At 42.6% G+C, this 26,171-nt stretch overlaps 1 protein-coding gene and 1 long non-coding RNA gene across 2 annotated transcripts in view; one reads left to right on the top strand and one right to left on the bottom strand.

Annotated features, from left to right (window-relative positions):
* Window positions 1–515: 515 nt before the first annotated feature.
* LOC121544554 lies at window positions 516–17,808 on the bottom strand. The gene is made up of 3 exons (XR_005996129.2): window positions 17,724–17,808; window positions 1,105–1,559; window positions 516–838 (listed from the first exon to the last, which is right to left on the bottom strand). It is a non-coding gene; the product is annotated as an uncharacterized LOC121544554 (long non-coding RNA).
* The window catches only part of rtf1 (RTF1 homolog, Paf1/RNA polymerase II complex component), a 25,711-nt gene continuing 15,865 nt past the window's right edge, over window positions 16,326–26,171 (top strand). Inside the window, exons 1-12 of the mRNA XM_041854491.2 lie at window positions 16,326–16,522; window positions 17,761–17,904; window positions 18,158–18,317; window positions 19,263–19,461; window positions 20,167–20,311; window positions 20,424–20,535; window positions 20,845–20,986; window positions 21,260–21,437; window positions 21,691–21,773; window positions 22,613–22,700; window positions 23,161–23,268; window positions 25,567–25,644. Of these exons, the coding sequence (XP_041710425.1) occupies window positions 16,439–16,522; window positions 17,761–17,904; window positions 18,158–18,317; window positions 19,263–19,461; window positions 20,167–20,311; window positions 20,424–20,535; window positions 20,845–20,986; window positions 21,260–21,437; window positions 21,691–21,773; window positions 22,613–22,700; window positions 23,161–23,268; window positions 25,567–25,644 (1,521 nt within the window). The 5' untranslated portion in view covers window positions 16,326–16,438. The remainder of the gene's footprint in view (window positions 16,523–17,760; window positions 17,905–18,157; window positions 18,318–19,262; window positions 19,462–20,166; window positions 20,312–20,423; window positions 20,536–20,844; window positions 20,987–21,259; window positions 21,438–21,690; window positions 21,774–22,612; window positions 22,701–23,160; window positions 23,269–25,566; window positions 25,645–26,171) is intronic.

Below are 26,171 nucleotides of genomic sequence, written 5' to 3'. Positions count from 1 at the left end.
TGCTTGTATGCTTTTCAATTAACATATTTGAAACAATTTTGTTAGCATAGCAAGTAAATCGTGATACCTCCCTTCTGCAATGTAGTACCGTAAGAAAATCCATTGATACCTTGTCTAACCAGAGGGGATTTTGATCACATTTATCCTACCGTGACTAGAGGGAAGTATTTTAAGCATGGAATTTGTAAAGGAGTGATCATATGTTAGTCTTTTGACCCGAACATATTAGCTCTCACAAGATCACACAGTGATACCAGAAATACAGGTACTTAGCGTTGTCCCAGATGTGTTAGTGCTGTCATGTCAACTCCTTTGGCATGAAGGCACAAACAGACTGGTACCCAGGTTAATTACATTTACATTTACGTCATTTAGCAGACGCTCTTATCCAGAGCGATTTACAAATAGGTGCATTCACCCTATAGCCAGTGGGATAACCACTTTACAATTTTTTTTTTTTTTTTTTTTTAGGGGGGTAGAAGGATTACTTTATCCTATCCCAGGTATTCCTTAAAGAGGTGGGGTTTCAAATGTCTCCGGAAGGTGGTGAGTGACTCCGCTGTCCTGGCGTCGTGAGGGAGCTTAATATGTACTGTGTGGGACTCAAACCACTGAAGACAGTTCAGTACTCAAATGAAAAGAAACTCAGGAGACCTGGCTTTACTGTATCTTGCCAGTAAGGCCCTCCCCATTTGTACAGGAAGTAACTGTACATGTCATCCTTCTGGTGGGAGAAGTAAGTCCCGGCACCGACGTTGATCATCCATGGACACCCGGCACCACAGATGTGCAGGGTGTTGAAACTGGACCAATCATGATGCTTACTGTCAAACGGACCCTGTAAAAACCAGGTTTAGGGTTAACATAATAAATGGATACTTTAAAACTAATTCTGTAACATGAAAGGACATGCTCATCGTTTGGGGAGGGAAGACTAGCCTGAGTGCCAGTCTGTCTGCGATCATGCCAAGTTGTCCCTCAGTCATTCCATAAGGAGTTGGCAAGAGAGCAGAAACAGCCTGGGCACCCAGGCTACATTTAAGACAACATTATTCACTAACCATGGGCACCCAGGCTATATTTAAGACAGCATCATTCACTAACCATGGGTAGCTTGGAGCGCAGTATCCACTATAACGTGTCACTCCATCCCTGGGGGGAGCAGAGCAGAGTTCCACACACCAGATATGTAGCATTGTTCTTGCCCAGCTTCAGATGGCTCTCTGGCCCTCTGAACTCCTAGATCACTCTGGTCTGCTCCAGAATGTGTTCAACCAGTTGTTTCCACTCCGGCCCTGTCCAGCAGCCCAGAAACTCATTCTTCATCAGGGTAAAATGCTTCCTCATCCCCTGCACTATTTTTTTGGAAGTCAAACTTCTTCCAGATAGGGGTGTGGTCCTGTGTCTGGCCTGGATGTCTGTACTCCCCCCCAGATACGGTCCTACATCCCACAGACAGCTGAGGGCCCCCGGGATGAAGAGTCTCTGTAGCCAGGAGCCCAGAAACCTTACTGCTGGGGTGAAATGTGTAGCCCTTGACACGGCCATGATAGGTAATCCTGGTGTTGAGAAAAATACAAAAAAATAGGTTTTCAAGTCGTGACTGTCAATATGATCAAATAAAACGCATCAGCCAGGGCATTCTCATGTTCTTAGCCATAGGTAGCCCTTGGCCATGACTCTCAGTTCCATTACATTACACATAAGAGTCATAGGATGAAGGTGTCTTCTGTATGTGGGTGTTTTGTTAAGAGTCCCAGCGCTTGATCCGAACAGTAACACGCATCGCTTGCGGTACGGGGTTGGAAGTGTAGTGTCTGAGGGTCTAGGATTTTGCTGATGTTTGCAAATGGTGTAATAGATGAACTTTACTCTACTTTGCTGAAACATCTGGAAAGCATTACTAAAGTTCCTGGAAAAAAGGATATGGGGAGATATGTGAAAAAGGCCAGGGATTGGATATTAAAATCACGCCATACTATGTCATATATGATATAAATACCATGTCTTGAACAGGAGGAGGGGGAATAGCGAATTACAGAATTGGCTCTTGCTGTTCTTCAGATATCTGCAGGTATCTGTAAATCTGACGCTGAAACTCTTTGTTATAATAAACCTTTATAAACAAAGTACAGTGTCGGCGGACTTCTTATCATCACGGCATTATCAGCAAAGGTTTGTCTTTTGGACACCACATAATGGCGACGAGGTTGTTTTATTTTTGGGGGCGTGATACATCTTTTCTCTGCATTCCATTCCTGGGCTACAAAGTGACTCCCGCTCAAGAAGCCGGCAGATAAGGTGAGCTTAATCCCTAATATTGGGCGCTGGCCGTTTTGTGAGTCCAGAGTGTGTGCGTTCAAGATGTACCGTCAAAATTACTTGTGCGTGCGTTTTGCTGTTTTTTTTGCTGTGTGATAGGAATTCCGTTCTAAATTTTCTAAATTAGTTTGCGTTGAGAACAACGCAAAAAGTGGGGAGTGTCTATAGGGCACACCAATAGGGCACACATATATTTAGCTTTAATAAAAGGAAAAGGAGTGTCCAGGAAAATTATGAAGAAATAAGGCATGAAGGAATAAAAGACAGTATACTTTAGGACGCCGTTAATTTAAGGAAGCCCTTGAAAAACGAGGCGATCAATATGATGGGCCATAAATCTTGATAGTTATTAGATTAACTCTCAAGTCAGTTCTGGGAACTGCAGGTTGGAAGAAAATATATTCAATTGTATGTTTACCGCTCAGAATCTATTTGACGAAGTATTTGTCTGAAGTAATCCTCTCTTTTGAATGTCTACAACCTGAAGGTAGCAGAAATTTAGCAAAAGGAATATAAAAGAAAATAGGAACGGCGATAAGCATGCTTTGTATAAACGGATCCTGTGTGTTTGAGAAAACGGAGCCTGCGGGTGTGTATGTGTTTGTGTGAAACAGAGAGAGTGGCTGCGTGCCTGATGAGTTCCAGCTGTGTGTCGACTCATGTTAAAATAAGATCTATGTTAGAGATTTATACATATATATATATATATGTTTTGGTTGAGAACAGGGATTTTTGTTTTCATAAGAAGTTAAGCCCCTAGAAAAAAAAAGTTAAGCCCCTACAACGAAGTTAAGGTTAAACATCTTATGAGTCTCTGTTTGTGAGAACGTTTATAATTCTTAAACTATATAAACTATGAGCCCCCTGGAAGGACAATAAGTTTAAAAATCTTATGAGTCTCTAGAAAAAGAGAACGTTTACTAACTAATCATGAGCCTACAGGGAGGACTTTTTAAGTGTGTATAGAGATGTTTTGTAATTGATAACAACATAACTATAAATCTGCAGATTAGGATAAGTGAAGATAACAAACTTGGAAGTGGGATTTGTGTTCTATGTTCTTTGTGTTCCGTGTTCGTTTGTGAGTTCTGTAAAGTCTTATTGTTTGTCTATGGGAGGAGAGAACGGAGCGACAGCGGGTCTGTCTGTTCCTTTCACTCTGAAATCACATTGGTGACTGAACTGCGCACGCGTAGGATTTTATGAGTTTAGAGTTACGTACAACAGATGTGCCACTCCCCTGCACTGAACTGCTGGGAGAGGCAGTCTCAGAGCAGACAAAAAGAAAAGGGAGGGGGAATCTTGCACACAAGTGAAATGTTCTGTTGAATTAACTGTTGCTTGACTGTAAAACTGTTTGGTTGATAATCGGTTGAGTTTGGTGAATGAGAGATATATTGACGGATTAAAAATAATAATAATAAAATAAATAAATAAAATAAAATGTTATTGAGCTATTTATAATATTCCTGAGTTAAGCTGTTTGCTTATTTCTTAGCGTGAATGTGAAAAAAAAAATCTTGTTTGTTCTTTTGTCTTTCTGTCATATGAGAGACGAGAAGGAGGAGACAGAGAGAAAGAGAGAGAGGAGGTGCTGACATCAGCTGACATCAGCGACAACAACCCAGTCCAATCAAGGCCAGTGCTGTTCTTATCCACAAAACCTACTTTCCCTTACAGGATATAATTGATACATTGTGTCTACATAGAATATTTCATGTTGTGACCATTTCGCAGGAACTTGGCAACAGACTGATGAATTGATGTAATTGATAATTGCACATTAGAGTTTTTGTGAATGACTTGTTTTGATTAGAGTTGTGTTGGAAATCCAGCATTGACATTATTCTGTAAAATTAAGGTAATTAGGTGCTTATTAAGCAATTGGGTTGTGAGTGCTCTAGTGTTGCTGGTACAGGTCTTTTATTTTTGAATTGCTCTGAAGTTGACTACTTTCCTTTACTCTTCCTCATCGGATGTGGTAAGACTGCCACTAATCAATCATTTGGTAAAATAAAATTCACAAAATAAATTGATATATTGATTTAATTGATTGATTGATTGATTTGGTTGATTAGTTGATTGATTGGATTAATTGATTGATTGATTGATTTAATTGATTAGTTGATTGATTTGATTAATTGGTTGATTGATTGAATTAGTTGATTGATTTAGTTACTTGATTGATTGATTGGATTAATTGATTAATTATTTTTTAATAAAAAAAAAAAAAAAAAAAGAGGGAACACATAACATAGTCATTACAATGGGGAAAAAGAACATCAAAACTACAAAAGCAATTACTCCTCTTGATGTAGTACAGAATAGTAATCCTCTAGTTAATAGTATAGCAAAATTATCTGAAAAATGGAATAAACGTTGGCCTGACATTGAACAACCATGGCCAGTGGAAGGGACTCTTAACCCAGACGTCATCAAGATAATGCAAGTGCTTGTATCCACGTATAAGGCAGATCAAAAGAAGGGGAAGAAAGGAAAACTACGCAAAGAAAAAAGACAAAGAGAGCTGGGTGTTCTTAAGCTGTTTGAAAATGAAGGACAAAAACTGATAAAAGATACAAAAGATAAGAGAGACAGAGGTACAGAGAAAATGGCAAAAGAGGTGAAGGTGACAGAAAAACTAATGGCAGAAGTCAATACACCTTTCTCATATATGGATTCAGCAAAAACACCCCCACCTTATGAGAAAGAAGCCAAGTTTAAGGACGTTTATCCTCAGCTTCCAGTGATCATTCAGGAGGGTGATTATTGCATCAGAGATGAAGATGAACGAATAATAGAGAGAGGACAAGCAGAAACGACCATAAAGATGAATCCAAACTCCAAAAGCAGGAAGAAAACGAGATGTCTGGAGACTAAGGGTAGAGTGAGGTCAAGGAGGATGGAACTTGATGATGACGATGATGATGATGATGATGATCAGAGTGATTCAGAAGAGATCATGGGTGGATATGACCCTGTCATCAGACAGAGGTTGGCCAGAGCGGAAAGAAGGGGTGATGGAAGTTGGAAGAAGAAGAATACAAGTGATTCGAGTTCTGATGAAAACGAAGATGGAGACAACGATGAAGATTTGGAGACTAAAGGTGCTTCATATTCAAGAGGATTTCATCCTACAATGACTAGCACAGAAGAAATAGAAAGAGATATAGACCGATGCGTATCATACCTGTATAAGGCCAATAATTTAGAAGAAGTAAAAGAACTGGAAGAACAACTCAAGAAGCTGAAGACAAAGGAGAAGAAGCTGCTGAGAAAAGAATCCCAAGAATCTGAGAAGAAATATACATTGAGGCCAAGGAAAGATGGCACTAGTAAGAAAATTATGCCGGTGATCATTCGAGGACAAAACCTAGAATATAAGCCTTTGCAGAATACCGATATGTCAGATATACTTGAGAAGCTGCCTACTCTTCAAGATGGAGCATATCCTTGGATTTCAAAGTTGGAAGAAATTACGGTGGGAACACAGTCTGCCATAGGAGACATTAAGAGACTTTTGGCTAATCTCCTTGGGATTCCAGGCATGGAAGAAATTTTTCAGAGAGCTGGACTTCATAGATATGTGGGGACTGCAGTGAACGACCCTGAATTGTTGGCTGCAAGTAGAAATCGGCTGTGGAGAGCACTGAGAGATACATTTCCAACAAATGTGCATCCTGACAACATTCTGATTGACCCACTAGGACAACAAGAAAATCCGAGAGCCTACGTGTCAAGAGTTCATCAGGTGTGGAGAAATATTACCGGAAATGATCCAGATGTGAGTCAAATTGAGCAGTCAATCTTGAGAGCTAAACTACAGATGGGACTGCCCTTACCGGTAAGGAGCAAACTGGCAGAAGTGGTTGGACTTGGGAGCATGACAAAAGGTGTCTATACAGATCATATAGCCCATCAAGTGGATCTGTACCGGAAAAAGGAACACAACCAGAAAGAACAGGACCAAGAAACTCTCAGAAAACTCAATCAAATACAACTGGTGGAGAATAAGAAGGAGAAGAAACAAGCTCTGGTTATGCAGAATCAGGGTAAAGCAAATCAACAATCACTGCCACAGCTTCAACCGAACCAGTTCCAACCACAATTGTACCAGACACCAATAGCGGTACCAGTTCTTTCATATCCACAGCCAGTTTCTGGACAGAGACAGAATTGGAGAGGAAGAGGACGAGAAGGTTTAGGAAGAGGAAGAGGAGGAAGATTTAAGCCACACTTCCAGCAATCTTCAGAAGTGTGTTATAATTGTGGACAGGTTGGTCATTTTGCCCGTGAGTGTAATGGGCCAGAAGGAAACACCAGAGGGAATTTCAGAGGAAGATACAGGGGCCAGTCAAGATCATCTGGAGGACCGGTGAACCCTTATAGGGGCCCGGAGCAAGGATTCTAGAGGTGCCCAGAAGATCCGAAAGGGGGGTGTCAGCTGGTAGCATCAGGACCGGAAAAAGATCCAACAATTGAGGTAAAAATAAACAACCGACCATTGGAAGTGATGGCGGATAGCGGAGCTGCTTTTACCTGCGTTCGGCCTGAAGAGGTTACACATCTCACTATGTCCAATCAACTCATTAGGACAATCGGATTTGAGGGAGTGAAACAGCTGATTCCTCTTACGGAACCAATTGAGCTCTGCTATGAAAATCAGAAAATTACAATACCCATACTAGTATCAGAACATACACCTATTGCATTGTTGGGAAGAGATGCATTGTGTAAATTGAACTGTACAATAAAATGTACACCAGACGGCTGTCTGATAGAGGTGCCAAAGGAAAATGTTTACCAATTGTCGATGACGACAGAGATGGATTCTTCTTCAGTATTCTGGATTGGAAATCTCAGTGAAGATTTTTTGAAGCAGGCTAAGATGTGGGAGAAATTCATTGTGTCAAACATGCCAGATGCGAGGTTTCCGGAATATCAATTTCATTGTACGCTCAAGTATTTCAAGAATGCTGCCCAATCGGACTCAGAGGAATGGCTGAGTCATCAACCAAAGAAAGTTCAACTTAGCTCATGTTGCATAATTTTAGGACCACAAGGAGCAGCTATGAAGATAAACACAGACGATTATCTGGATAAAGAATTTGAGATTGAGAAGAGTGTGCCACATGTGACCTTGTTGGTTTCTGAAGGCTATGAGCAGAAGCAAATAGGAGAAATGATGACAGAAGCAGAGAAAGCTGTTTTCATACCGATGAAAGAGAATTTGGCGATTTGGAGGACTGAAGATCACCGATTTCTCAAAATCATGATTTCGGCTCAAGGGCAAGGAGAGCCACAAGCTGTACGGATAACACACGAATCTATTTGCAGTGTGAAGATGGATTCAGACCCTATGAAAGAGGAGATGTTGCAACAAGTTCCAGAATTTTTGTGGTCTCAACACAGTACCGATATTGGACTTGTGAAATCAGCCCAACCGGTGAAAGTTGAACTTCGACCAGGAGCCAGACCTCCTTGGAAGAATCAGTATCCATTGAAAGATGAAGCAATCCAAGGGATCGAACCACAAATTGAAGGACTTTCGAAAGCAGGTGTTTTAAGGACAACAAAAAATCCTCAGAGTAACACACCTTTGTTACCTGTGAAAAAACCAGATGAAACTTATCGTGTGGTTCATGATTTAAGAGCAGTGAATGAGGTAGTAACTGACTTTCCAGCGGAAGTGCCAGACCCGCATACCTTGTTAGCCCAAATTCCTCCTGATGCGACACATTTTACGGTGTTAGACTTATGTGGTGCATTTTTTAGTGTTCCACTTAGTGTAGAGAGTCAGGGTTTATTTGGGTTCACATATAAGGGACAGTTCTATGAGTACAATCGTTTGCCACAGGGTTTTCGGCACAGCCCTCACATTTTCAATAAAGTATTGAAGGAAGATTTGGTAGGGATAGATCAGATATTGCAAAGCACTGTCATTCAGTATGTAGATGATATAATTATCTGCTCACAGGATAAGGAAACATGTCATAGAGACTCAATTAAATTGCTACAGGTATTGGCAGAAAAGGGACATAAGGTTTCACAGAAAAAAGTTGCAATATTGCCAGGAGAAGGTTGTTTATTTGGGTCAGAAAATAACGCACGGAAACAGAAGCATTTCGGATAGTCAATTGGAAGCTATTCGTAAGGCTCCGAAGCCTAGAACTGTCAGAGAGATGATGACATTTCTTGGTATTGCTGGATATTCTTCAGCTTGGGTTGAGAGCTATGCTAGTTTGACAGGGCCTTTGAGAGCTATGGTTAAGGATACTGGAAATGGTCAACTCCATAGCAATCTTTCCTGGACACAGGAAGGCCTTGTGGCATTTGAAACGATCAAACAGAGGTTGCAGGAGGCACCTGCACTCACATTAACAGACTACTCTAAGAATTGTTTGCTATATGTGTCTACTTCTACTGGAGGTAAATATGCATGTGCAGTTCTTTGTCAGCCGACAGGCACAGGGATGAATCCTCAGCCTATTTCCTACTACTCTACTGCCTATTCAGAAGTAGAACTAGGACTACCACTGTGCTACAGAGCAATGGTGGGAGTATATTCAATGTATAACAAAGCATCATCTGTTACAATGGGTTACCCAGTAACAATTCTTACCCATCATAGTCTCAGAAATCTTCTGAACTTTGGGAAATATACATTGACTATGCCTAGGCTCAGAGACTATCACAGGCTCTTAGAGCAGGAAGATGTCACCCTAGTGAAGTGTGATACGGTGAATCCAGCCGAGAATTTGCCAACTTCAGAGGATGGTGAGCCACATGATTGTGTCCAGGAAGCAGAGAAATACTCAAGGCTTCGATCAGATTTGCAAGCCTTTCCATTACGTGAAGCAGACCTGGAGTATTGGACTGATGGGTCTTGTTATCGTGTGGGAGACAAATTGTGCGCTGGCTATGCAGTAGTCAAAGCCCAAGGAACTGGATTTGTCGTCGAAAAGGCTGAAGTAATACCACAGCCTGCGTCTGCACAACTTGCTGAACTTGTGGGGCTAACAGAAGCATGTTTGGTAGGAAAGCGAGTGACGATATACACTGATTCAGCATATGCACATAGTGTATGTCATCTGTTCGGAGCAGTGTGGAAAGGTCAAGGGTTTAAGAAAACGGATGGTTCTCCGATACAACATCATGCGCAAATAATGAAACTGTTACACGCTATGATGAAGCCTATAGAGATAGCGATAGCTAAGTGTGCAGCTCATAAGACAGATGTGTCAAAAGTAACACAAGGGAACAAAGCTGCTGATGAAGCTGCAAAAGCCGTCACAGGAGCGGACAAATTGGGCAAAGTTTTTCTGGTCACTCATGCAGTGGACTTGGAAGACAAAATTACGCTTAAGGATGTGATTTTGATGCAGGAAGCTGCTTCTACGATCGACAAACAATTATGGTTTGACCGAGGTGCCGTCAAAGATGCTACTGGTCTTTGGAGAAACCATGAGGGGTTGATAGTAGCGCCTCCAGACCTATTAGGTCTGATGATTCAGGAAGCACATGGGTTAGCTCATGTTGCAAGGGGGGAGGTTAAGAGAAAGATCACAAAGGAGTATGGTTTTTGGGCACCATATTTGCTTGAACAAGTTGACTATGTCATAGGCAGGTGCACAATTTGTCTGAAAAACAATGTTCGCAGGGGTGTGACTGTTCTTCCTGGCCACATTCCTACACCGAGAGGTCCCATGCGTGAGTTGGTTATCGACTTTGTTGATATGATAAAACCAGTTGATGGGAAAAGATACATGTTGGTGGTTGTAGATAGATTTTCACGATGGCCGGAGGCCTGTCCAACCAAGCGAAAAGATGCTCAGTCGGTTGCTAAGTTCTTGTGCAAAGAAGTCATAAGCAGGTGGGGATTTCCCAACCGAATATCCTCAGACAATGGGAAAGAATTTGTGGATAAATCAGTGAAATTGACGTTGCAAAAATTGGGAATTAAGCAACGTCTTGGAGCAGTTTATCACCCACAAAGTCAAGGGATTTGTGAAAAAATGAACGGTGTCTTGAAAAATTGCATTGTCAAAATTTGCCAGCATACGGGTCTAAACTGGATAGCGGCGCTTCCTTTAGCATTAATGGTGTGTCGCTCAAGTGAGTTGCGTGATCTACGTATGACACCCCATGAACTGGTCACAGGAAGAAGGATGCCTACGCCTTGTTTGCGAACAAGCGGAAAGGGTCCAAGCTTGGCTCTCTTGGAAGATGAAATGAGAGCGTACGTTACATATATGGCCAATTTTCATAAAAAGCTGTCCACATATGTTTCTGACAGGCAAAGAAAAGAAGAGGTGCAGGAGAAGCTTGATGAGCAAAAAAGGAGTACAGTGCAACAGGGGGACAAGGTGTTTGTGAAGGTATTTAGAAGGAAGTGGTATAACGAACGTCGTGAGGGACCATTTGAAGTTGTTCGTAGTACTGGAACAGCTGTCCAGGTTAAAGGATCTCCAACGTGGTATCATTTGTCACATTGTGTTAAAGCGCCTGGAGAAGTGGTGCCACGCACAGAGAGACAGGATGTTGAAGGCTCAAGAGAGCAGGATGAAGATAGGGAAGAACAGGTGGAAGGAGAGATGCCTGACAATATCCAGAGTCAAAACCCAGAAGGAGAGATTGTTCATGTTGTGGACAACATTGATGATAATGTGTACACTTCTGATGATGCCAGAGATGACTCTGCAATGGATGGAAAGGAAAAGAGATTTGGGGACATTGATTTTCAATACGTCCCAGACACAACAGCGAATATTTCAGTGGAATGTGAAACCACGGAGATCACCAAGGGCAACTCTGTTACAGGAGAAGCTGATGATTCAGTTAGACAAAGTAGGCCCAGACCAGCTAGGAGAAAAGTCAGACCAAAACGTTACGAAAACTAGGGTTGAAGTAACCCTAGGAAAGTCAGCTCAGCTTCCATGCCAGTGCACGAGAGAGAACAGTGGTGAAGGGAAATTTAGAGTTCAGTGGGAAGACAACCATGGCAGGAGTTTAGATCTGTTAGGAGCAGTTGCATTGAGAAAGTATGCGTTGCTGAATGATAAGAGAAGAATGAAGATTGAGGGTGATTGTACTCTCTATGTGTACAATTCCCAGCAGGAGGATCAAGGTGATTATAAATGTATTTTTTATAATCCACAGTTTGAAAGTGAGGGATTAGAGTCGGGACTGAGAGTTAATGTAGTGACACTAGTGGTGATAGATGGAAATACAAGTAAAGAGCTCCAAGGTGTAGGGAAAATAGATGAATCCACAACAATTACATCAACACTTCAACCTAATGCAACAACAGTGAGAAGCAATTCAACTCTTTCAACATTGACAGCTATTAAAGCTATAAATGTATCACATTTCATTACAATGGCGCCTCAGAAACTCGCTCCAACACCAATTTTAGAAGAAAAGACTGTCATTAGGGCTAGGATGGGTGGTACAGCTCATCTCCCTTGTAGATGTGAGAGACGGAGTGGGGGTGGTGACATTCCTCCCACGTGGAGAGATAATTATGGAGAAGAAATGTTGTTATCAGGACTAGAAGTAGAAGCTGTGCCACCTAACCAAAGGAAGTATATTTTGTACAACGATATGAAATGGAAGAGGGTTATGAGTGATTGCTCACTTATTTTGCGTAATATTACATGGGAAGATCAGGGAGAATATACTTGTACTTATTTAGAGCCAGCATTCAAATTTGTTCCGGTTAAGAATTACTGGTTAGAAGGCTATGTAACCCGTAAGGTGACGCTTATGATAGAAACTTTAAAGTCTGTTGAAGTTTCCACAGTTACCAAAGGAGTTCAGGAGCAGTATACTACAGTAGCTACTCCAACAATGAATAATACACAGAGGACATCTGTAACTTTGCCACTGGACCTAATTAAAAGTGTTAATACATCAACTAAAGCAACTATTTTAACAATAACTTTGGAAGAAAGGAATGTTACAACAGCGATAACACGCCCCGGAAATGTGACACAGACACCAATAACAACTTTCCTGAAACTAAAGGATGTAGTAAACATGACTCAGAAGTCTGTGATACAGATGGAGAGTGTTGTAAATGGTAGTAAGGATAGTGTTGAAACAGGAGAACAGATGGTAGCAGTGAATCATGTACATTCATCTGAAATAGTGGAGAATACTATCCCGGGGGTACAGGATGAGTTCTTTGATTTTGATGGAAGACAAGAACATATATCTGATCAATACCGCTCTTTAGGGAAGAGAGAAACTAAATGGAAGGCATATGGATTTGATTCTTCTGTTTTGCAAATTAAAGATGGATGGGCAGGTAAGAATCTATGGTTCCAGCAGTTAACTCATTCTGTAAGATCAGTGAGGAATCTTGAGGGTCCATGTCTGCTGAGAATTCCATCACCAGGTACATGGGGTTCAATCTTAGAGACAGTGGCTCAACCTCTATCAACCGCGTGTCAATCTTATGCTTTATCATGGTTGTTGTATCAGCAACAATCAGTAACAGATATGATGATGTCATTGTCGAGGCATTTGTTTAGGCCTAGGTTTAATTGCTCTTGGTTAAATGAATTACCCTATGTCAATTTGTTAGATCAGAATGAAAATCAGTTAACAGCGATTCCTGAAGCATTGGAGGTGAAACCAGTAAGGGCTAGAAGCTGTTTTTGTTCAAATAAAACATATGATGGACCAGGTATGTTTATGGGAATATCAGATTGTGATGAGTATATGATGACTTTGGGTAAGCATGAACGTAAGGTTAGTGGTGAGACATATAAAGTAACTTTTTATGTTCCATTTAGTAAGAACAGAAGGACTTTGATGGTAAAAGATCAGCTTTTGCCTGGGAATGTGACTATTGGGAATTTTCGAGATATTTGGTGGGTTTGTGGTGATAAAGCATATATATTCTTACCCTATGGATGGACAGGATGTTGTTACATGTCGACGTTGAAACTTCCATATGAGGTTTATACTATCCAAAAGGGAAAGGCATCGGATACTGCTAAAACTGATTCTAGGTCTGGAAATAGGGTGAAAAGGGAAATGGCACAATTTAATAGTTTGGAGTCCTACCATTGGAGGATAAGTCTAGGAGAGAAGTGGGGACTGGGACTTTTTCCATGGTATGGTGTAACATTTTTGGCAGATCACATTGATAATATTACCTATACTTTGCAGGGTTTTGCAAATGAAACGATACGAGGGTTTGATCTTCTGTCAAATACTCAAAGAAGTCACAGACTGACGTTGTTGAAACATGACATGGCTCTTGACTATATTTTAGCCAAACAAGGTGGCTTATGTGTGGCTATGAATCTGACGGGAGATGATTGTTATACTTTGATCCCCGATAGTTCCGATAATATCACTAGTGTTATAGATGCATTGAAGAGTATAAGGGATGCGTTTGGTAGATCTGAAGGAGCTGGATGGTCAGCGAAGGCTTGGTTGCAAGATCAGTTGGGCCCAGTGGGAGCAGTGATAGTTCAGATTTTAGTAGCAGCTCTTATAGCGCTGTGTGTAATGTTTTGTTTTTGTACTCTGTTATTGACTTTTGCGAAGGCTATGATATTGAGATGGGTTGGAGTTGTGATGCCTGGGGACAACACTCAGATGCCGTTGTTAACTGTTACTGAACTGGATGGAGATAAACAAGTAGGGCTAGATGGAGTATTGATGGATAGATATCCATTTTGATTATCCGATCATTTTTCACGTCTTTACATATTATTGTGATATTTAGTGTTTTGTTATGAATCAAAGGGGGGAAATGGAATGTGATTAATTTTATATATCATTTTATATATCATTTTTAGTTGATATTGATGTTTTAATTTGCATGTGTTGTTTTGCAAAAGATACTGTTTGGTATTTTCTTTTCTTCCAGAAGCATATGGGGGAATATGTAGAGGGACTCAAATACTCAAACATGGACAATATGAATGGACTGGAGGAAGTGGAACAAGGAAGGTGTGGAAATGTTCAGATTCCATCATCAACGTCGCATTGAAAGTCGACACTGTGGAGGAGATGAAGTGTAGTGGACTACATTCCAGTGTTATATTCTTTCTGTATTAATTTTTGAAGAACTATGTTTTCTGTTGTTGGGTACATGTGGGGACATCAGATGTTTTTGTTTATTTCGTTGAAGTTTAGGGATATGGGGTCTAGGCAAGGACAGAGAGAATCCACAGGAGGGTCCGATGGGTCGACCAGCCTGAATGTGGACATTTTGATTGTATTTTGTTTGCTGGGGTTTTCATATGTATTCAATTGCATCATAGCTTAAAATGTATTGATAAAGATGTATAAATTGATCTGGAGTACTTAGGTGGTCGCCTAGGGCAGAGGGGCCGTGAGAGAATTTTCCTGTCTTGACTGACTGATGGATATTTGGAATGAAAGCTGCCAGACCGGTTTTTCGCTCTTACACGCCATAACAATTTATTTACACTCCATAACAATTTATTTACACTCCATAACAATTTATTTACACTTCATAACAATTTATTTACACTCCATAATAATGTATTTACACTACATACAAAAATGTGTTTATATAAACATGTGTTTACTCTCCATAAATGTTGGTTTATTGTTAAAGTTACTCAAGTACGAAAATTGTTATTTGTCATAATCCTATTCTTTTTGTTTTCGAGACTTAATTAGTCTCGAAGGGGGGAAATATGTAGTGTCTGAGGGTCTAGGATTTTGCTGATGTTTGCAAATGGTGTAATAGATTAACTTTACTCTACTTTGCTGAAACATCTGGAAAGCATTACTAAAGTTCCTGGAAAAAATGATATGGGGAGATATGTGAAAAAGGCCAGGGATTGGATATTAAAATCACGCCATACTATGTCATATATGATATAAATACCATGTCTTGAACAGGAGGGGGAATAGCGAATTACAGAATTGGCTCTTGCTGTTCTTCAGATATCTGCAGGTATCTGTAAATCTGACGCTGAAACTCTTTGTTATAATAAACCTTTATAAACAAAGTACAGTGTCGGCGGACTTCTTATCATCACGGCATTATCAGCAAAGGTTTGTCTTTTGGACACCACAGAAGCACAAGGATCTTTCATATCAGCAAAAAAACGAAAAAAACTAAACGTTAAATTGATAAACACCTTTATGGGGCTAGGGTTCCCACACCGCCATATTTCGATGTTACAGCGCTTGTTTATGGAAAACAGACGGAAGACAGGGTGGACTATCTGTGCTTATAGCTATCTGCGTCTCCGAACACCTGTGTGTAAACGGAAGACGGACGCCACAAACGTATTGTCACTGAAAAATACTGTCGGCTGCAACTGTGTTAAAAGCGGTTAAAACAGTGTACAGTAAGTGTTTATTTTGCATTTATGAATGTATTTGGATGTGATATGAAACTAGAAGGATTTATGTTTCTAGAACCATACCGTAATTGAGAATCGATTCACGTTTAAGATAGAGCCAATTCACCTTTAAACAGAACATGTAAGGTCCTTGGACTAGAAGGAGTAACGTTAGGCTCCTTTAGTCCATTATTGGGCTAAGCAATAGGTAGATGGCCACATCAACATTTTGTAGCAGGGCATTCTGGTTCATAGCCACGACGACAAGCTATTTGATAAAGTGAATCGCCGAATGTACACTATGAATAAGCTAGTTTTGACAGTACATAGCAGGAACCTCGATGTAGTTACTTACTCAACGACCAACGTTACACAGTGACTGATGGCTTTAGCTAGCCAGCTAATTTTTGCCGGTTGGATCTGTCTTGTGAATTGATTTAGAACTGGCCTTTTGTTAGATTGCATTGTGTTCATCACTCACAGCGTGGAATACATATGATAACATGTGTACCACATACTTATACATGTGTAATCATTATGAAAGAACGTGTAGCTCCCATGTCCAATGTTGTGGTCCGTGCAGATTAACTTCCTCCCTGGAATCACGGCTGGTATTTTCCGTTCCACTAGTTTTTTGTTGTTGCGCGGTTTGTCATTGAGACGCATGCCCAGTGGTACTCTAGCGCAGGATTGCGGCGCTAACTACCGCCGTTTCGCTCGTCTTCAACAACACACCGCACACACGGGTAGCCGAGCTAGTCAACTAGCTCATCATGGTGAATGTAAAGAAGCGGAAAGGTCGAGTCGTTATCGACTCTGACTCTGAAGACAGCGCTAGTGATGATAATTTAGATCAGGTGAGGATGCACCTTGTCTGGTTTGAATTTGTTTACCGCTAGCGGGGTTGACAACTGGATAAGAACAGTTTGGGTTAGCTAGCTAGCTTATGTTTAGCGTGCTGGCTGTGCCTTGAGTTTGGAGGAAAACACCGCGCCGTAGGCCTGAAGTTTTATTGGCTTCATTTAAATCCCAGTATAATATCCTGTGGGCAACATTTAATCTAATGTGTTGTTGTGATCATTTGGTAATCAAAGACTACAGTGACCTTCGGATTTATAACGTTATCTCCTGCATGACTAAAGTTCTATATTGGTGTTGACAAAACAGTTAGCTAGCTAGCTAACCACACGCTAAAGTTAGCTTCGGAGGGAACGTGTTGAAAGGTAACCTGTCATGTTACTTATTTTACAGCCAATATTGTGCTATAAAAACACGCCAATCGTAGATTTTAACATCACGTAACTTGCCGCTTTGAAGTTGCTAACTAGCTAGTTGGCTAGTTATCTTTGCTACCTTGGTGTTAAACCTAATACTAGTTAGTTAGCAGCTAGTTAATGTCATAATGCTGGTGTCGGTAGTTAACAATTCGGCCTGTTGGGGAAACGTAGAAACAAAACATAAACAAACATAGCTACAATTAAAAATTTAGACAAACTTCAACAGAGAGATCTTATTACCCAATGATGTCTCATTAGTTATTTACACAGCACCATATTGAAATACAATAAGTTAAGTTGCACACTATAAAATCAAAGACAACATAATAAAAGTGACTGACTGATAAACTATGAATAATTTACCGCTACAGTACTGTAATGCTTCCTAACATTGCAGCAGCCACTAAATATGCTGTAAAGGAGATTGTCAGTCAACTGGTCCTCTGTAGCTCATGGAAGGCTTGTGTGTTGTCCGCCAATAATGTATGCCACGACGTTCGCTTTGCAAATGCATATTATATTATATTATTAACTGAAATGTTTCCTTTACCCGTCAGCTGTCCCCTGAGCAAACCATGCAGCATTCATCTTGTGAAAATCTATCCATATTAACTATTGATCTATGTTGTTACAGGATGTCAGTTCCTCCACTATTGTGCCTATTTGTATTTAGACTATCTTTATAACAACATCTATATCGTAACATTAATATGTGCTCCTCCACTTTGGCCTCTGTTTCCCCAATCACTGTAAATTCACTCACCCCATGATTTAAACTCACCTCTCTGCTTTGTCTCTCTCACCCTGTGGCCCCCCAGGAGCTCCTGTCTCTGGCCACCAAGAGGAAGAGGGTGGACTCAGACGACCAGCAGGACGACCAGCATGACGACCAGCAGGATAACCAGCCAGTCAGCAAGCCTGCAGCCTCATCAGACTCTGAGACATCAGACAGTGATGATGAGGTATGTCACAGTGATGTCCTCTCTCCATATAGTTTGATCTTCTTAGGGCTGGTTTCCCGGACTAAGATGCATGCCCAATGTAGGGTCACCTTTAAAAATAACTTCTTAATCCCAGACTAGGCTTAATCTGTGTCCAGGAAACCAGCCCTTACAGTAGTGGTATGAAAGAGACACGGTATTAGTTAACATACTTTCATACAGTCCTTGATACGTCACGTGATAATGTTCTGTTTTTTGTGTTGTTTTCACATAGTGGACCGCCGGTGGTCCTAAAGTAAAGAAGAAGGTCAAGCCAGGGAAACCGACGGCAACAGAAAAGAAGAGAGAGGCAGCGAAGAAGAGGGTTCATAAAGATGCATCATCCGGAAGTTCTGACGGAGACAGTTCTGCCGACAGCTCTGCCCCAGAGGAGGGTACGTTGTCCTGAGACTTAGGGTTGCAGCCCGATTCTACGCCCTTTCTTACAAAGTGTGAACTTGCATACTCCCTCTCGTGGATTGAATAGTGGAAACTCCCTCCAGCCAGTGCTTACAACAATCCAATGAATTTTACATCCATGGTGGGCAGTGTGCAAGGCCACACTTCAGGAGGTAGCCCAAGAGAGTGGTAACTGTCAGTGGTTCGACTAACAAAAGTAAGTTCTCTGAAGGTCCGGACTCATTCTGGAATCCTCTGTCCTTGGCTCCTTCTCAAAACACATTGGAGAGGATGATCCGAGGGGAGGGACCTTCTATCTTCTCCTCCAATACGGTTGAGAAGGAGGTGAGGAGATAGGATGCAAGGAATCATATAAAGACAAATTGTGGACAGACCCCAAGAGAGTGGTTGATTGCTGCCTTTGGTTAATTTGACCAACAGTTGATTTGACTCTTGTATCGAAAGGTGCCTTATCAAAGACAAAATATGCTGCTATAGAGACAGCACTGTATCGTCATAGCTATAGAGACAGCACTGTATCGTCATGGCTATAGAGACGGCACTGTATCGTCATGGCTATAGAGACAGCACTGTATCGTCATGGCTATAGAGACAGCACTGTATCGTCATGGCTATAGAGACAGCACTGTATCGTCATGGCTATAGAGACAGCACTGTATCGTCATGGCTATAGAGACGGCACTGTATCGTCATGGCTATAGAGACGGCACTGTATCGTCATGGCTATAGAGACGGCACTGTATCGTCATGGCTATAGAGACGGCACTGTATCGTCATGGCTATAGAGACGGCACTGTATCGTCATGGCTATAGAGACGGCACTGTATCGTCATACAGATGCAATGCGGTCTAAAAGAGGATCTAATTTATGCCGTCTCTCTACAACAATGCTAACGCCATGTAACGTTCTCCTCGTCCAGGTGAGGTGTCTGACTCCGAGAGCAACAGCTCTGCCTCCAGCTCAGACTCCTCGTCCGAGGACGATGTGTTCAGGGATGGCTACGGAGAGGACCTGATGGGGGACGAGGAGGACAGGGCTCGGCTGGAGCAGATGACGGAGAAGGAGAGGGAGCAGGAGCTCTTTAACAGGATAGAGAAGAGGGAGGTGCTCAAGAGGAGGTGAGACTAGGAGGAGCAGGAGAGTTGTTACTGTGTCTGGAGCCATAACAGTGCAGAGCCTGGGGTGCGTTCAGCAGGAGAGTTGTTACTGTGTCTGGAGCCATGAGAGTACAGAGCCTGGGGTGCGTTCAGCAGGAGAGTTGTTACTGTGTCTGGGGCCATAACAGTACAGAGCCAGGGGTGCGTTCAGCAGGAGAGTTGGTACTGTGTCTGGGGCCATAACAGTACAGAGCCAGGGGTGCGTTCAGCAGGAGAGTTGTTACTGTGTCTGGAGCCATAACAGTACAGAGCCTGGGGTGTGTTCAGCAGGAGAGTTGGTACTGTGTCTGGAGCCATAACAGTACAGAGCCTGGGGTGCGTTCAGCAGGAGAGTTGTTACTGTGTCTGGAGCCATAACAGTACAGAGCCTGGGGTGCGTTCAGCAGGAGAGTTGTTACTGTGTCTGGAGCCATAACAGTACAGAGCCTGGTTGTGAACATTATTCTAGTTATTTTGTTCTTCTTGCTACTACAGTGGCTTGTGAAAGTATTCACCCCACTTGGCATTTTTCCTATTTTGTTGCCTTACAACCTGGAATTAAAAATATATTTTTTTGTATCATTTGATTTACACAACATGCCTACCACAATCTTTCTTTCCTGCGATCATTACTATGTAACTCATCGTGGAACACCGTCTGCCTGACACTGTCAATCTTTCTGTCAGATTTGAAATCAAAAAGAAGCTGAAAACAGCGAAGAAGAAGGAGAAAGAGGAAAAGAAAAAGAAACATGAGGAAGAACAGAAGAAGAAAAGAGAGAAATCGTCCGGCGCTCATCACGAAGACAGAACTCATCAGGACCAGCAAGTGGTGAGTTCACCGTCTAATCCCAAACCTGTTTAAACAACACACTACTTTATTCAGTAATATTGTGTTTCCGTAGTCCTTACCGGTACGTTGCGACTGCGTTCTCCTTTTTTAGGTTATGTCTCACAACAAGGAGAGGAGGACTAAACGGGATGAGAAGCTGGATAAGAAGTCTCAGGCCATGGAGGAACTGAAAGCAGAGCGGGAGAAGAAGAAGACCAGGACAGGTCTGTTGTCGATGTTTGTCTTCACGTTTCCGTTCTCATCGAACCACACATCTAGTCAATAGATTGCATCTATGGACCCGGGGTCAACGGGTGGTAGTGAAACAGGGTGGTGTTATCTGTATTTGTCCAATAAGAAATGTTGGTTTTTTTTTTGTTTTCCGTTGCAAAACATTTTGGTGGGTGTTCCTGTGTTATTGACCTTTTTAATCTCTGTTGGGAGATCAAAAGGCCATGTTTGTGAAATGTACTTTAAATATAGTTTGATTTGTTCTGCTAAATAGACTCAAATGTAAATGTAAATTTGGACAGCGGAGCTCCTGGCGAAACGGCAGCCCCTGAAGACCAGCGAGGTTTACTCGGACGATGAGGAGGAAGAGGAGGAGGATGACGACAAATCGTCCGTAAAGAGCGATCGCAGTTCACACTCCTCATCTTATTCCGAAGACGACGAGTAAGTGTCTATCTATCTATCTATCGATCGGCTGCAGATAATGCTTTCATTGGTAGTACTACCGCGCGTGTCAGCTTTGGATGGTTTGACTGGAGTTCGTTGTCGGGTACTGCAGAGCGTTTTCATCATTGCTCTATAGGACCTGTTCCATTCGGTCTTGGAAGTGTTTCTTGAGATAAGAAAACAAATTTTTTTACCAACAATTTAACACATTTCTTCATGACCAACAACCAGTGACCAACGTTTTGTGTTTCCTGTCTTGTGGCTGTCCAGGAAGGAGGATACGCCACCGAAGTCGCAGCCCGTTTCACTACCAGACGAGCTGAACCGTGTCCGTCTGTCCCGACACAAGCTGGAGCGCTGGTGCCACATGCCCTTCTTCCAGAAGACCGTGAGCGGCTGCTTCGTACGGATTGGCATTGGGAACAGTAGTAGCAAACCGGTTTACAGGGTGAGGAGACGCATTTATTGGGCCAGTTTCCTGGACCCAGATTAAGACAAAAAATAGAGTTCAATGGTGAATCTCAATTGAAAGTGACTAGGCTTACTCTCTGTGTGGGAAACCTGCCGGAGTCCTTACTCCTATTTAACTTAGGAGATTGTTCCTTGTCAATGTTGCTGCAGACCATTTTCTATATGTTTGATTTAGATTTTCAGTTAGCTATGTTCAATAATGAGTACTTCTTGTCATTCCCTGTGAGAAGGTGGCTGAAATAGTTGACGTGGTAGAGACGGCTAAAGTCTACCAGTTGGGAACGACCCGGACCAACAAAGGACTTCAGTTACGGTACGGCATCCTTCATTTAAACCTACTCTGCTCTTACCTGCTGCTACCCATGGCTCCTCCTCTTCCTGTTTCTCTCCTCCTCCTCTGCCTGTTTCTCTCCTCCTCCTCCTCTGCCTGTTTCTCTCCTCCTCCTCCTCCTCCTCTGCCTGTTTCTCTCCTCCTCCTCCTCCTCCTCTGCCTGTTTCTCTCCTCCTCCTCCTCCTCTGCCTGTTTCTCTCCTCCTCCTCCTCCTCTGCCTGTTTCTCTCCTCCTCCTCCTCCTCTGCCTGTTTCTCTCCCTCCTCCTCCTCCTCTGCCTGTTTCTCTCCTCCTCCTCCTCCTCTGCCTGTTTCTCTCCTCCTCCTCCTCCTCTGCCTGTTTCTCTCCTCCTCCTCCTCCTCTGCCTGTTTCTCTCCTCCTCCTCCTCCTCTGCCTGTTTCTCTCCTCCTCCTCCTCCTCTGCCTGTTTCTCTCCTCCTCCTCCTCCTCTGCCTGTTTCTCTCCTCCTCCTCCTCCTCTGCCTGTTTCTCTCCTCCTCCTCCTCCTCCTCCTCCTCTGCCTGTTTCTCTCCTCCTCCTCCTCTGCCTGTTTCTCTCCTCCTCCTCCTCTACCTGTTTCTCTCCTCCTCCTCCTCTGCCTGTTTCTCTCCTCCTCTACCTGTTTCTCTCCTCCTCCTCTTCCTGTTTCTCTCCTCCTCCTCTGCCTGTTTCTTTTTCTGTCCCATTTCTCTCTTATGCCGGTCTGTTTCTCTATGCTGACTACATTCTCTGTGCTGACTGACTGTTTCTCTGTTCTGACTAAATGTTTCTCTGTCCCTGTTTCTAACGGTTTCCCTCTGCTCTGTCCCATATCTCTCCTCTAGGCATGGTGGTGACACCCGAGTCTTCAGACTGGAATTTGTATCCAATCAGGAGTTCACAGAAAACGAGTTCATGAAGTGGAAGGAGGCGGTGAGTTGACTGGAGGGGCATGCTGATTGGATGGTTGACTTGAGGAAGTGGCGGGAGGAGAATGCTGATTGGATGGTTGACTTGAGGAAGTGGCAGTGGGAGAATGCTGATTGGATGGTTGACTTGAGGAAGTGCCAGTGGAAGTGTGCTGATTGGATGGTTGACTTGAGGAAGTGCCAGTGGAAGTGTGCTGATTGGATGAGGCATGGTTGCTTTAACTCCTCCACCTGGTAGATGGCAAGATTTCTAACAACAGACCAGTTGAATAACGAGAGAATGGATCTAAGATGGGTGGATGGATCTAAGATGGGTGGATGGATCTAAGATGGGTGGATGGATCTAAGATGGGTGGATGGATGTGTAGTTGGATGGGTAGTTGGATGGGTTATGTCAGGCCTGTCGTAGAGCAGTCTCTCTTGTGGAGTATTGAACTTGTTTGATATGTCTCCTCTGTCTACAGATGATCATAGCCAGTATGCAGGTTCCCACTCTGGACGAGATCAATAAGAAGGAACAGGCCATCAAAGAGGCTTGCAACTACAAATTCAACGACAAAGACATAGAAGACGTACGTACACTACATGACCAAAAGGATGTGGACACCTGCTCGTCCAACGTCTCTTTCCAAAGTCGTGGGCATTAATATGGAGTTGGCCCCCCCCCTTTGCTGCTACAACAGCCTCCACTCTTCTGGGAAGGCTTTCCACTAGATGATGGAAAATTGCTGCAGGGACTTGCTTCCATTCAGCCACAAGAGCATTAGTGAGGTCGGGCACTGATGTTGGGCGATTAGGCCTGGCTCGCAGTCGGCGTTCCAATTCATCCCAAAGGTGTTGGATGGGGTTGAGGTCAGGGCTCTGTGCAGGCTGCCAGATGGTGAAGCGTGATTCATCACTCCAGAGAACGCGTTTCCACTTGTGTTCCCAGCTCCAACAGTGCAGTAGTATCTAACAATACACAACAATACACACAAATCTAAAGTAAAATAATGGAATTAAGAAATATATAAATATTAGGACGAGCAATGTTGGAGTGGCATGGACTAAGATACAGTAGAATAGTATAGAATACAGTATATACACATGAGATGAGTAAAGCTAAAATATGTAAACATTATTAAAGTGACTAGTGTTCCATTATTATAGTGACCAGTGATTCCCTGTCTATGTATATAGGGCAGCAGCCTCTAAAGTGCAGGGTTGAGTAGCCGGGTGGTAGCCGGCTAGTGATGGCTATTTAACAGTCTGATGGCCTTGAGATAGAAGCTGTTTTTCAGTCTCTCGGTCCCAGCTTTGATGCACCTGTACTGACCTCTCCTTCTGGATGATAGCGGGGTGAACAGGCAGTGGCTCGGGTGGTTGATGTCCTTGATAATCTTTTTGACCTTCCTGTGACATCGGGTGCTGTAGGTGTCCCGGAGGGCAGGCAGTGTGCCCCCGGTGATGCATTGGGCAGACCGCACCACCCTCTGGAGAGCCCTGTGGTTGCGGGCGGTGCAGTTGCCGTACTAGGCGGTGATACAGCTTGACAGGATGCTCTCAATGGTGCATCAGCTCGTTTTGTTGCCGTTGAGGGAGAGGTTATTTTCCTGGCACCACTCCGCCAGGGCCCTCACCTCCTCCCTGTAGGCTGTCTCGTCATTGTTGGTAATCAGGCCTACTACTGTTGTGTCGTCTGCAAACTTGATTGAGTTGGAGGCGTGCGTGGCCGAGCAGTCATGGGGGAACAGGGAGTGCAGGAGGGGGCTGAGCACGCACCCTTGTGGGGCCCCTGTTGAGGATCATTGAAGTGGAGGGGTGTAGCCGAATCCATTCATTTGAAGGGGTGTCCACATACTTTTGGTGATGTAGTGTATCTGTGTGCGTCCCAAATGGCGCCCTTATTCTCTATGTGTTGCACTACGTTTGACCAGGACACTATAGGGAATAGGGTGGCATTTGGGGCGCAGTATGTGTTTCTCATCTGGCTCAATTTCCTGCCATACCTATTTTGTGAAGTATTAATTATGCTCATAGTGTATGCTAGGCTTGGGCGATATACCATTTTATACCGGGGTATTTCGAAATGGCGACGGTATGATTTTCAATACTGTTAAATTATTATTTTTTATATATAAAAACGCAGCCTCGCGGGGCCACTGCTTATAACTAGAAGAAATCTAAGATGTGTCAAATAGTGGTCTAAGGCACTGCATCGCAGTGCTAGCTGTGCCACTAGAGATCCTGGTTCGAATCCAGGCTCTGTCGTAGCCGGCCGCGACCGGGAGACCCATGGGGCGGCGTGCAATTGGCCCAGCGTCGTCCAGGGTAGGGGAGGGAATGGCCGGCAGGGATGTAGCTCAGTTGATAGAGCATGGCGTTTGCAATGCCAGGGTTGTGGGTTCGATTCCCACAGGGGGTATGAAAAATAATAATGTATGCACTAACTGTAAGTCGCTCTGGATAAGAGTGTCTGCTAAATGACTAAAATGTAAATGTAAATACATTCTATCCAGCTCAGGGCTCCAGCTATGTGTGTTTGGTTTGCTAACTTGCTAGCTAAGTGGCTAGCTGTCAAGATCAAGCACCTTGGTTACAGCAGAGACATTCAGTCCCCTCCTGGATCAAGATCCCTGTTGCCTAAATTGTTTAAAAAGAGTTTAAAACATTATTATTATTATTTCTTTATGTATTTTTATTTTTTATTTTTTTTTGGGGGGGTAATAGCGCCCCCTTGTGTGCATTTCCGGTAATACCATATACCCTGGTATGGTACAGAGACGGTATGACGGTATGAACATCTGGATACCGCCCAACCCTAGTATACCGTATAATGTTGAATTTCAACCCAGATGTGATTTGTTGTTGTTTTATTTGTTGATTCACAGATCGTAAAAGAGAAAGACAGATTCCGAAAGGCGCCTTCCAACTATGCAATGAAGAAAACATCACTACTCAAAGATAAGGTAGATAAAGAAACATCACTACTCAAAGATAAGGTAGATAAAGAAACATCACTACTGAAAGATAAGGTAGATAAAGAAACATCACTACTCAAAGATAAGGTAGATAAAGAAACATCACTACTGAAAGATAAGGTAGATAAAGAAACATCACTACTCAAAGATAAGGTAGATAAAGAAACATCACTACTCAAAGATAAGGTAGATAAAGAAACATCACTACTCAAAGATAAGGTAGATAAAGAAACATCACTACTCAAAGATAAGGTAGATAAAGAAACATCACTACTCAAAGATAAGGTAGATAAAGAAACATCACTACTCAAAGATAAGGTAGATATCTTTTAGAGGCCATGCAATTCAGTACTCATCTCGAAAACAAAAGCAATTTAGGTCAAAATAGTTTATACTAAGAAAGGAAATAGAAAGTCTAACAGAACAGATAGATGGCAATAAAAACTGTAACATAGAGGCTCAGAATAAATTAGAGGAAAAACAAAAAGAAATGGAAAAACTTATTCAAGAAAGAT

The sequence above is a fragment of the Coregonus clupeaformis genome, chromosome 29 (assembly GCF_020615455.1).
Source record: "Coregonus clupeaformis isolate EN_2021a chromosome 29, ASM2061545v1, whole genome shotgun sequence".
NCBI classification, from domain to species: domain Eukaryota; kingdom Metazoa; phylum Chordata; class Actinopteri; order Salmoniformes; family Salmonidae; genus Coregonus; species Coregonus clupeaformis.
Note: the sequence above shows the minus strand (reverse complement) of the source record. Positions and strands in the feature narration are given on the sequence as shown.